The 11,979-nt window shown below is 39.6% G+C and overlaps 1 protein-coding gene across 2 annotated transcripts; it reads right to left on the reverse strand.

Annotated features, from left to right (window-relative positions):
* Positions 1-232: 232 nt before the first annotated feature.
* Positions 233-10,789, reverse strand: mylk4a (myosin light chain kinase family, member 4a). 2 transcript variants are annotated; one of them, XM_071492313.1, is made up of 15 exons: positions 10,145-10,789; positions 7,397-7,534; positions 6,879-6,975; positions 6,092-6,539; positions 5,160-5,500; positions 4,695-4,800; positions 4,085-4,178; positions 3,612-3,721; positions 3,196-3,337; positions 3,028-3,098; positions 2,803-2,931; positions 2,576-2,728; positions 2,376-2,454; positions 2,002-2,056; positions 233-1,736 (listed from the first exon to the last, which is right to left on the reverse strand). In XM_071492313.1, exons 1-14 carry the CDS (start codon positions 10,652-10,654, stop codon positions 2,003-2,005), a joined length of 2,472 nt encoding a protein of 823 aa, XP_071348414.1. In that variant the 5' UTR covers positions 10,655-10,789; the 3' UTR covers positions 233-1,736; position 2,002. The 2 variants fall into 2 exon arrangements, with proteins under 2 accessions (XP_071348414.1, XP_071348415.1); XM_071492314.1 differs by lacking the exon at positions 7,397-7,534.
* Between the last annotated feature and the right edge of the window lie 1,190 nt (positions 10,790-11,979).

Consider the following 11,979-nt stretch of genomic DNA (forward strand, 5'->3'; position numbering starts at 1 on the left):
ACAAAACACTATCAGCACTGAACCTGGATTCAAGGTACATGTTCTTTATTTGGAGTTTCCTCCTTCCTATTTATGCACATAATTTTAGTGAACACTGGGTCATTTTCTTATTGCCTTCAACTTTGAATTCATCAACTTGTGTATTACCCCTGTTTATTCTTTGGGGTACTCTTAGCTGTAATGTATGTTGTCAAACTGAACCTTGACATAAATGGAATAAAAGCAAACAAACTGATTTAAGACACAACGTCAGTTTAATGGGTGTGTACACACTTCACAAATACATGCTGAATTTGAAATTCTTAACACTTGGTGAGGACAACTTCTTTTACTAGCACTCTGTGTTCAACAACACGTTAACGTAACCTTCATCATTTAGTTAAATTCACATAAACATAGTTCTAACAATATTTTATCCACTAGATCATCATTAGGTAGGTAGTGTATTACTATCAGTTAGTGAACCTTCACAGAAGGCATTTCCAAGAAAACTCTGTCATGTGTAAAAAGCATCTACAGTGACATGAATACAGTATACACCCAGAGTGGCACTAGAGTGGTTTGACAGCTTGAGCATACGATAAAAAAGAAAAAAGTATTAAAAAGTTATGACTCTATTTGTCAAGTTTAAGCTTTAATGGCTAACAACACATAAACACTAATAACATGCAACAGAGAATGAAAATGTTACACCTAGGTGATAAGACAGCGAAATGTATTTTCTTTGTGAACACCAGGACAAAGCAGGATGAAACAGACGTAGGAGACAGGGAGGTCCGACCACACAAGCCCTTTCAGTGGAACTACAGTAGCTTTATGTGTAATATATGTTTATATAAATAACAATATATAAAGTGCACATACTACAGCTCATGACACCAAGCACACAAATTCCATTCTGTCCATACATACAATACGCATCTTCTAAAATATGAGAAAATCTGGATTTTAATCTACAGTTCAGCATCTATTTACAGACCAACAATAATATTTCTAACTGAGCGTAAAGATTATTCCAGTCACATAATATGGATCACGCTGTAGCCTTCACAAAGAAGCAGTTGAGGTATGTGTCTAAACATGTGAGTTCATATCTACAGTATCGGCAGAAAATGAAAACAGCAGCAATCAATGACAGCACAGTGCATTTGGTTATAGACAACTGAGGGTGAGTGGATGTTTGAAAGTTAAGTAGATAGTACAATGTGCATGTTCAACTTTCAAGTGAAATGTGCCAAACACAGTCAAGCTCATATGTATATATGATAATATGTGTCTAATTAAACTAGGTTAGTAAATGACTTTAGCACCGTTTTGAAATGCCATCTACAACAGGATGAAAAAAAAAATTGAAAAACATCTAACAAAGTAATGTAATGTAATAAAACATCACCACAAACTGCAAACTCAACAGCTGAGTTATTGATATTATTATCAGGATTTTATCACATTTATTGCATAACAACTGATTTACATTATAAGATGTTCTTCATCTCTTCATGGAAAAAGTAGTACAGTACAACACTTGCTGCAACTATCAACTATTAAATCTCATTTGAATAAAACTGTTATCTCTGGTATATTTTGCTTCGGTATATTAGTTACATTAACACAACACGGTGGATCACATTTCAGGAAAATGCTGCAGATGCATTGACTGAAATTTAGGTCATTTACATGGACAGGAGGGTTGGTCCGAGTGGCCACAGCTGGAGCCGTCACATCACTGTAGAGCCCTAAAAAGAAAAGAAAAAAAAAAGAGAGACAATTATTATAATTGGGACAGTTATTATATCTTTAACATCCAAGAACTGAATCTTTTGCCTCTGCCATGCTACCCTGCACAAAATCTGATACATGCTTCCCCCTTGTGGATGTTTTGAAAGTATTCCTGTAAAGGGCTGAATGGAACATTTACATCTCTCATGACAGGATTTTAACTGTTCAAAACAAATAAAGACAAAATGACAACAAAATACAACAGAAACAAAACAGACCAACCTCAACTATCAGTTATGGGCACACATGATGATCGCCGTGATCTGCACATGGTTTTCTGTGAAAAAGAGGGTCAACAATAATATTTCAAAAAAAGATTAATAAAAACAAATGTAGTAGCACAGTGACACATAATGCAAGCGTTGTTCCCCCCATGTATTTATGTATCTCTAATTTATTTTTTAAAATTGCATATTTAACTTAATATATCATTTCTAGCTTTTTTATATTTTCTACACTTACTAGAGCACTAAAATTATAAAGAAGCACACAAAGCCCACACATTCAAAAAGTTCTAGATTTGTGGTCATTGTCTCACTAGTATTTCATTATTTATCTTATTTATGATAAATGCAGGCCAGGAATGTGTATTCTACCTTTGTATAAAGGCGGTGATGAAGGACTGAGTCAGAGAGCCAAGGATGTCTTAGGGCCTCAGATGCCCCCATCCTCCAGCTGACGAGAAACACAATGACACATAAATATTATTCAATCCATAGACTGTATTTCAATCATGTCACCAGATGTTAATCTCAGTTTAGGACAGAAATACAGCAACATAGATGGAAAATGGTACCTTTTATTTACAAGGAGGAGCCTGGAGATAAAATCTTTGGCTTCTTCAGATGTATCTACGAACTCTTGTTCCTCAAAGTTCCACTGACAGGCCAGGATGTTATTCAGAGTCTCATTGTCATCATCACCGAGGAAGGGGCACAGACCACTCAGACTAACAAGAAGAGACAAACAGTCATTAACATTAGTCTCTTTAAAACCTGTGCATGTGTTTGTGTGTCTCCTTACAGCATGTAGGTGATGACACCGAGGCTCCACATGTCTGTGTTGAATGACACAAAGTCATAGTTGATGACTTCAGGGGCGAGAAACTCTGGCGTGCCAAAATTCACTCGCAGCTTCTCCCTTGGTTTATATCTATGTGGGGATGTAATCAAATTTCAGAGCAATGACATTTTACATTTTGCAATTAATAAAACTATCTATAAAATAGAAGCAAATACCAGTACTTACACCCTGGCGAGACCAAAGTCGATGATTTTGATCTTATTTGTAACTCTGCTCACGCACAGAATATTTTCTGGCTGAAATTGATAACAAAACAAAAGATTTTAACCGAGAGGCTGCAGGAATGAAGTTCTGTTTTAAGTTCTGACTTCAAAATAAAAGTGACTTTGTTACCTTTAAGTCCAGGTGTAGGATGTACATTTTGTGCATGTGCTGCAAGCCCTCGCAGATCTGCCTGATGAACACCACAGCATCCAGCTCCATTAAAGTGTAGTTTTCATCAATGATCCTGTCAAACAGCTCCCCTCCACCAACACTAAGGTTAAAGACAATTGCATAAAAAACAACAGTCAAACACCCCAAATTTTAATATATTTCACATAAAGAATCATTTAAATTTTAGAATAAAATGGTCCATACTTTTAAGAATACATTTACGCATAATTAATTAATAATTAAATAGGTTAACAGAAATTCCGCTGGGCCCACCAATTTAAGTCTATGAAGGATAATATCTTCACTATAAAGTGATGAATAAGCTGTTTTGAAATGAATGAACACGTGCTGAAAATATAAAAGAAGGAGCATACTATTCAAGTACAAGGATGATGTCATTCCTTGACTCATAAGCTGCATAGAGCTGGATCAGGTTGGCATGGTCCAGATTATTCATGACCTGGATCTCATTCTTCACGATCTCCTACCAAAAACACAGCCGCAGACAGACAGACAGACGCAGAAGCAGACAAACAGACACAGTTGCAGACAAACACACAGATACACAGGCAAGTGAGCACACACACGCACACACACAAACACGGTGAGAGGTGTCAGCTGTTCTCTGCTATGAGACAATGCATCTTCTCTTCTAGGTCAAATATTTCTCACCTAGGTGAGAAATATTTTGCCTTTTGCTTCTGTGTGGCCTTGCAGTGGACTAGTATGTAATAAAAACTGTAGCTAAGCCCCTCTCGTGCTTTTTATATCATGTGGTGTGGCTCTCACTCTACTTATCAAAATAGGACTAATTCATTATCATGACAGTGTAGGTTAGGGGCCGTACCTTTTCTTTCTGACTCCTGGCTTTGATGACCTTTGCTGCCAAAGTGAGACCCGAGGAGTTTTCGACACATTTGTGCACCTGACCGAAGCGACCCCTTGAAGATAAAGAGAGAGAGAGAGAAAACAAATGCCAGAGTTGCCAACTCTATCATCTCAAATCAAACATCCTAGAGGCCCAGAATCAGTTATGAAACAGGACAGAGGTTGTGTTTCGTGCGTTTTCCCATGACAAATCAAAAAGTGATCTTGCTTCAAACAGGGATGTTTGAGGAGAGTGATGTGCTTAATCTGTTATTTCATTAAATCTGAGCTGGGCTCTGTCTCTTCTTTGAAGACTTGGATTAACACTTAGTGATTAGCTACCAGCTGGCACCGGGGATACAGTTTCACATACCACTCAGTCTTGAAGTAAAAATAACTGCCGTGACTCTGAAGTTATGAACCAGGGGAGAGAAGAGGAGGGAAGGGGGTGGGGGGTGGCGGGGGGGTTACGCAATTAGGCTTTATGGGAATTGAAATCTTTTATTCGTGACTGATCAACTGGCCACCGGCAGCTTTAATATTATTATTATATATTTAATATTAACATCACACACAAGTGCAACGCTCACCCGCCCAGGACCTCCTGCCAGTTGATAGTGTAGAAGTTGCAGATCTGGTTGGGCTTAGCCGACACAATGCGGTGATTAAAGGGGGCCACTGGAGGAGGAGTGATGTCTAAAGTCAGATGGGGGGGGGACAAGAGAAAAGATATAATCTGTTTTAAAAGGTTATGAGGAATGTGAGAACACAGGAGCGCCACTGTTTATCAGCTACAGTGAAGCCTTTGAAAGGGTACATGGCTGCCATAATCAAGTTAGCACACTGTGTACTAACATACTATGATAAACATCAGCTACAGTCACAGTTGTTGCCTTAATATTACAGAGGAGTCTTAGTGCCAGACAATATTAAAGGCTTTATATTACTTCATACTGCCGTGCTGTACCAACGTAGCATTGTCAGATGGTCAACTATATACTTTGCACCCAAAAAAAGGGTTAAAATTGGATAAATAAGGATAAATCCGGACTTACCAATAAAGTACCGCTCAGCATTCTCATCATCCTCCTTTTCTGCATTGTTTTCCTTCCTCTCTCTTTCCAGCCTTTGTTTGAGGTTGAACTGGATTTCAACTCCATCTGCCTTAAAGACGGCCCAGTCCTCAGACTCAAGCTTCTGTCCTTCCTCTTTGTTATCGTCTCTCTTCTCCTCCTCCTCCTCCTCTTCCTCCTTCACCACCACCTGGCTCTTTGTGTGTTCCTCCACTACACACTGTTCCTGAGTCACAAAGGACTTGGTAGTTGTGCTGCTGATCTCTGCTGTCTGGTCTTGCTCACCCTCTGGAGATGGGGTAGCATCTTTGAGGTCATCAGGGCTGAAACAAAAGTGATGGTAGTTTTTTTTGTTGTTGTTGTTGTTTTTTTTATTATAAATCTGGTTTTTTGTATAAAGAAATGGCTGACAGAAGATAGCAAAACAAGAAAAAATTCCTTTTTCAATGTGTTAGGAGTGAAGCCATCAAATCAATCACTCATCTGGATGGATGCAATACACAGATATAATTGGCTATGGCTAATTACAAATAAATCCTTACATTAGACACCCATGCTCCAGACTATGACACAATGAAATGTGTTTTGTTTTTTTTTAGCAATATCTTAAGATCTTAATAAAATGAATACAATTTGACCAGTCCTTTTCATCAATGAAACATCACTAAATAGTAAAAATAGAGCCATTTCAATTTCCTAGAGCCCAAGATGACACTATCAAATGTCTTGTTTTGTGTAACCAGCAGTCCTAAATGGAAACATATTCTATTTATTACACCATAGGGAAGGAAAGGCATTTGAGGACATGGAATCAACTTTTTGAGATTTGGTTTAAAAATAAATATATATTATCAAATATATTCATCACATTCATCTTGTGGTGATTAACTATCATTGCAGCTCTTATAGACTACCTTGTAGCAGTTGGTTCTTTTTTGTTGTCATGTGCAGCAGGGAGCTCTGGAGCTTCAGCTACTTCTTCTACAACAGAAGCTTCTTGTTCTTTCTTTTCCTCTGGGACTTTGAGCTTTTCATCCTCTTTCTCTTTCACTACATCCTTCACATCAAGCTCGGGCTCGGGCTCGGGCTCCTGCTCCGTAATCACTGCCTCTCCCTCAGGCACCTTTTCCTCCCCCTCCTCCTCAACAACCTTATGCTTCTCAGCCACATGGGAATCTTCCCGCAGGTAGTCCACCAGATTACAAGCAGGTTGTTGATCAGGTTGTTGATCTTTAGGGGGCATGCCAGCCTCCAGATCCAGACAGCCGGGGGTGAGCTGGTGACCTGATTTCTCTGTGTTTTCCCTGTTGAGTTTTTGCACCTCATGAAGAAGCAAAACCTGTTTCTTCATAGAGATATGATCTAGAAAAAGCCCAAACAGAAGTTGGATTTTATCCTTTACAACCTGTTAAATATTCATCAAAGCTTTCTGCCATATTTAAGATTGAATAGGTTTTTGTGAAAGGCTATAGGATAAAGTGTGAAGTTGCCAAATATTTCGCTTGGACCTTATGACCTTATGTCATGGTAAACATGGTAGTAGGCTATCGCTGTACATGTAACACAGTATCACTCTAACACAGTAAGATGTTCCTGTCATGGAAGCTTCATGCCTTTATGTTAAGTATAGCAAAGGAACAACTCTTGGAAGTTTAAGCACAAAGTATTTTTGTAGAGGATGTAGTATTTTGATCTCATCACCTGCTGTGTCTGGAGGCCTCATCTTCTTTTGAGCTTTTTGGTTCTTAGGGCTCAAACATGGCTTTTCTGTCCCATCTTTACCTTTATGGTCTTTCAACTGTGAAATACAAACGAAAACAATCAAAAACAATTGGCACCACACAATTTTCTATACATTTTCAAAGAAATCATCTATTAAAATGTTATATTCAAGGAATATTTTGACATTTTCTTCTTCACCAGAATTCTGCTTTATCATTCCTGTTTAAAATGAATAACTTCAGCCAGTTCACAAAGCTAAAATTAAAGGCATCAACGTGTTTTTGGCAAATGTAACACAGCATATGGCTATGCAAAAATCTCATGTTGTTACACTTTTCTTGTTAAGGATATCCGTTTAATAGCATTCAAAATATTTAAGTTAAAAACATACAGAACAAGGTGCCAGACTAAAGCCAGAAATGCAAATGCACATATACTTAAACATTACAAACAACATATTCCTGTGTAAATATGGTCTACGAGCACATAAAACCTACAAACTTTCCACATTTGCGAGAGGCGAGGAAATGCTTTGGTCCATGGAGCTTTATCCTGTGGGAAGGCTGAGGAGTACTGGACACACATGCAGGAGTTATCTGTTGATTCCCTTTACTGGCTTTATTAGAGGTAGTTTTCTAGTAAAAAGACAAGATGACAATGCTTAGTAGGGTTATATGAAGGCACATTGAATGGAATAAATATCACATGTTAAGTATGAATGTCAATAAAACATTGATATGAGTGATATAAGTGAGCATCACATGTAAAACAACGTAACAAATGAAGCAAAAATCAAATATGTACTTTAATAAAAATGACAGTGAGGTGGAGTTGATGAAGTTAGGGTCACATGTATAGCGCACAAAACAAATGAATCGATAACTCAGCGAAATGACATATGAAGTCATGGAAAAGGACAAAATATAAGCAACACTTCCTCTGTTTTCAGTTTACAGATTAGCACATTTATTGCACGTCTCCATGCGCAGACCCACTTGTATGGTATGCCTTTGATTATTCATGGCAGATGGATAGACAGCAGCAGGGCAGTGAATTTATAGCTTATCACTTGTCACACTCAGCGACGGAATGCAATGCTGACCCTGAGTGGAAAATATTACAAGCGACGGTAGGCTGTTGTTCAAATTTCTCAGCTGAGGAAACTCTCTAAACACTCTCCGATCAGATTGGCATGGAAAAACCTGTCGTGAACCTCTGGGTGTCTCACATTTGTTCTCCGAATGCTGTGGTGAGGTAAACAGCACAGGAGATATTTAGAGTGCAGTGTCTCCCCAGTGACAGCAGTGTTTTCAGGAGTTCAAATCTCTGATTGGGAGACTGGGGAATTCGTTTAGAGGCCACAATAACAGGCAGAAATCTCACACCTCTGAAGGTGGAGTCACCATCTGACGAGTGCTCTGACGACAACAGAAATTCCCTGAAATGTGACTCACACAGAAGCCGTCAGATTGGTATGTGGTCTTCAATCATCAGGATGTAATCGACAACCATAAATGCATGTTTCAAACTTTTAATTGGCTTGAATTCAATAAGAATAATCATGTCTTAATTTAATAAAGAAATTGACACAGAAAAGTGACTCCACTGTTGAACACTGTGCACCATGACAAATGTTTTTCAATTATGTGATAACGTTGTCACATGACGTCACAACCACTCAGGTGAGAGGAAAACAGATATGACTCTAACGTCTGCAGCTATGCAAGTGACAGGAGTGTGGTGATGACTGTAAGTGCAACTTATGCCTCTGCTGCCAAGCAGGACTTTGTGACCTTTGTGTCGGGTCTTGGTCTGTCCTCAGATTGGATAATTAAGACAAAAGCCTCATTTAAAAAACTGTACAGTTGAGTAACTTATTCATTCTAGGCAATTCAGCCAAACCAAAGTTGAAACTTTGGACATTAATTTAAAAATGCAAACACTGCATCCAGACATACAAGTGCAAAGCCCAGTGGAGCAATAGTAATCTCATGGAGATCATATTTACATAAGTACATATTTACTTTTTGACTTTTCTGAACCTGTACCTGCCATTCTTGGACACTGCATGCCGTGTTAAATGCAGGCCTTTACTGGAACCTCTAAATCAAAGGTACTTTGACAGCATTATCAGCAGGACTCCCAGTAAAAGTTTTATGAAGAGCTATTTTTCGCCGCAGGAAGTTTCACAATTTGCAAAGAATCACATGGCATAGACTTTAGGCAATACCTGCTTATAGCAGAGGGGTAACCACTAGAAAAAGTGATGCAGAATATACCAAATTACTGGCACGGTACTGGAATGTGCAGACGCAATAATATAACTGTCAGTAAGCAATGTACCAAGTTTAAGTGAGTCACTGAGAGAAACAAGCTGCTAAAGAGAGCAGAGGAGAAACACTGACTCATCGCAATTTGTTGACATCTGACTCCTGGTGAGCTGAAGGGGTTAAAGCCCTCTCAGACCCCAAACACTGCGGCCCCGATCCAAAAACAGCATTTCTAAACCGGGCCATTCACATTTCACCCCTGGCCTCACACCGTCCCTCTCGTGCCCTGCCGGTGGGGTCCCCACAGTGAGCCTCATGCCAAGAAGGCCTTGTCGCAATGAGCATGGGTAGAGATCCAACAAGTAAAAATTGGAGTTCAACTGGGACTTTATATAAGCTACAACTGATAAATTTATTGTGGAGCAACTTACATAACACCATAAAATTAGTGTTCCTAATCTCTTTGCCTTCAATCAGCAGTTGGCGAGTGTAAACATGCCAGAGCCCAGACACTACCTATCACCCCTGGCCACTTTATGGAGAATTTAGCACACAAGCCAAGCCACATTCACATTCGAGAGAAGTGTAGGAGAGGTCAGCTTTGCTGCTATGATCATTTTCACATGTTCTGCCAAGACAACAAGACCCCAGTGAGATGTAAGAAATCGAAGTCAGCATGGAAAACACTATATAGCATCTTTTACAACAGTGACAAGAGAAGGACGAGATGTCCATGGTGATGGCTGGGCTGGAATCCCTGGCAACATACTAAGATACTTAAAATGATAAATGCATCTTCAGAAAATATCCAGTACATAATTCAAAATGTTAAATGCATACTTCAGAGTCTAGACTGGAAAAAATGTTAAACTCTTAATCCAGATCAACAATAATATTTCTCCAAAACCCATTTTATGCAACAGCAATATAATGCACCTGTTGGCACACACTTAAAGCAAGGCCTCTTAATCTCACCTTGTCAAGCCTCTTGGTTAATGTTTCTGTAGATGTTTTTCTCTTGATAGCCTGCTTTCCTTTACTGTCTCTGGATCTGAAGCCCTTCCGAGCTGTGGGGCCTTTTAACATCAGCTCCATAATCCTCGAACCCTTCACCGTCTCCCCAATGAAGCTGATCACCTGCTGCATGCTGAGGACCAGCTTCTCCATCCCTTCCAATTTCTGAGCCTGCTGCTCGGACCGCTGGTTCACCACCGACATGATGGTGCTCATCTCCTGGCATATTTCCCTCACCTCTCGCCCCATGACCTGGGTCTGGTTCACTACCCTGGGTGGCAGATGGATCTCCTCCTTGTCAACCTTCAGATTCTCCATATCCTTTTCAATGCCATCAATGTCCTGAGACATCCCATCTAGTCGGTTGAGGACCTTCTCTTGAATGTTGATGAGCTTGTCCATCTTGCTGCTCAGTGACTCAATCCGATTTTGGATGAGGTCAAAGCTTGCGCTGTTGCCATCTCCCATCATTACCAAGGCACTCGTGGCTTCCGGTGATACAAAAATCACGTTAAGACACCAGCTTGAGACAAAAATAGGACAAGCAACGTCCGTGAAACAGACGAAAATACTTTTTCAAAAATCGTAGCCAGCTCTACCCCTCAGTGTGCCACTCTGGTGTGCAAATAATTAAAATACAGAAATGTGAAAGAAAAAGAAATCCAGCAAGAAGAGTCAAAAATCCCCAATCACCAGCTATGAAGATTTGAAATCTCTTAAACTGTCAAGTAAAATAAGTTCTGCATCTCATTAAATCAAAAAAAAAAAAAAGTCTGTTTCTCTCACACTTTACCCCTGGCGCCTGCTTCTCTCCACAATAGAAATGGTATTAAGAATGGAGTGAGCCGGTGTCCCTAAATGTAAATGGACAGCCTACGTCAGCAGGGTTCAAGTGTTTGGGGTGGGGGCTTGGCACTGCTTGGGCTATGAGACATTTGAGAGCCTTTAAGTGTTAAGCCCACCACCGTCACTCGCTTGTTGGCTGTCAAAATGGTCACTGTACACAGTACTTCATCAGCATGTAAGACAAGTGGGACAATGCTCATTCATTTTTACAGTTTTTCCCATTCAAATGACAATGACATTAACGCGCTGTCACAGGTGGACATGTCTGGTCCACATTCTTGAGTGGACTGCACAGGTGTCCAAAAAAGGAGAAACATAAAGACGGACTTCACAGGTGGGTTTTTTTAAGCAGAAGAAGAGATTTTGAGATCATTTCAAAATAGAAGCCACACTGACAATTTAAAAGAAACAATTCAAATGTGTGTCATGGCACTGAAGAGACTAAAAGGACTGGGCAGCTGGTTATTTGGCACTGCTGCATGCGGTTCTGTCTGTGTACGATTGTGAATGAGCACCATGTTGCAATGCAAATTCCGTCCTTATCTCTTGAAGACCTGTAACTTGCACCCAGTGTCTGGGGAAACGTGAGGAACCCTGTGGTTCCTGGCTAAGGGGATCTACAGTAAGATATTTAGCCTGTCTGCTGAAAGAAGAGATAGGTGACACTGATGATTTATACATTGCCAACTCACTGACAAAAACATCCACTGATAACTTCCCTCAAGAGAGGATGGGATCAATTTTAACTTAGCTCTTGTAATATGACCAGATTCTATGTTCCCTGTAAATAAAAATATGATTTATCCTAACAACAGACATGTTTTATTTTTATGTCAACTCACAGGCTACAAACACTGAAAATGCTGCAGTCAAAATTATTCAAAGTTTAAATAACCAGAGGCTGCAACACTCTCACGGTTGACGAATCAAGCTATTTCCTGACAAGTTCA

Source organism: Trachinotus anak, unplaced genomic scaffold, assembly GCF_046630095.1.
Source record: "Trachinotus anak isolate AG129_WGS33_773 ecotype Australia unplaced genomic scaffold, CSIRO_AGI_Tana_v1 ptg000012l, whole genome shotgun sequence".
In the NCBI taxonomy this organism is placed as follows: domain Eukaryota; kingdom Metazoa; phylum Chordata; class Actinopteri; order Carangiformes; family Carangidae; genus Trachinotus; species Trachinotus anak.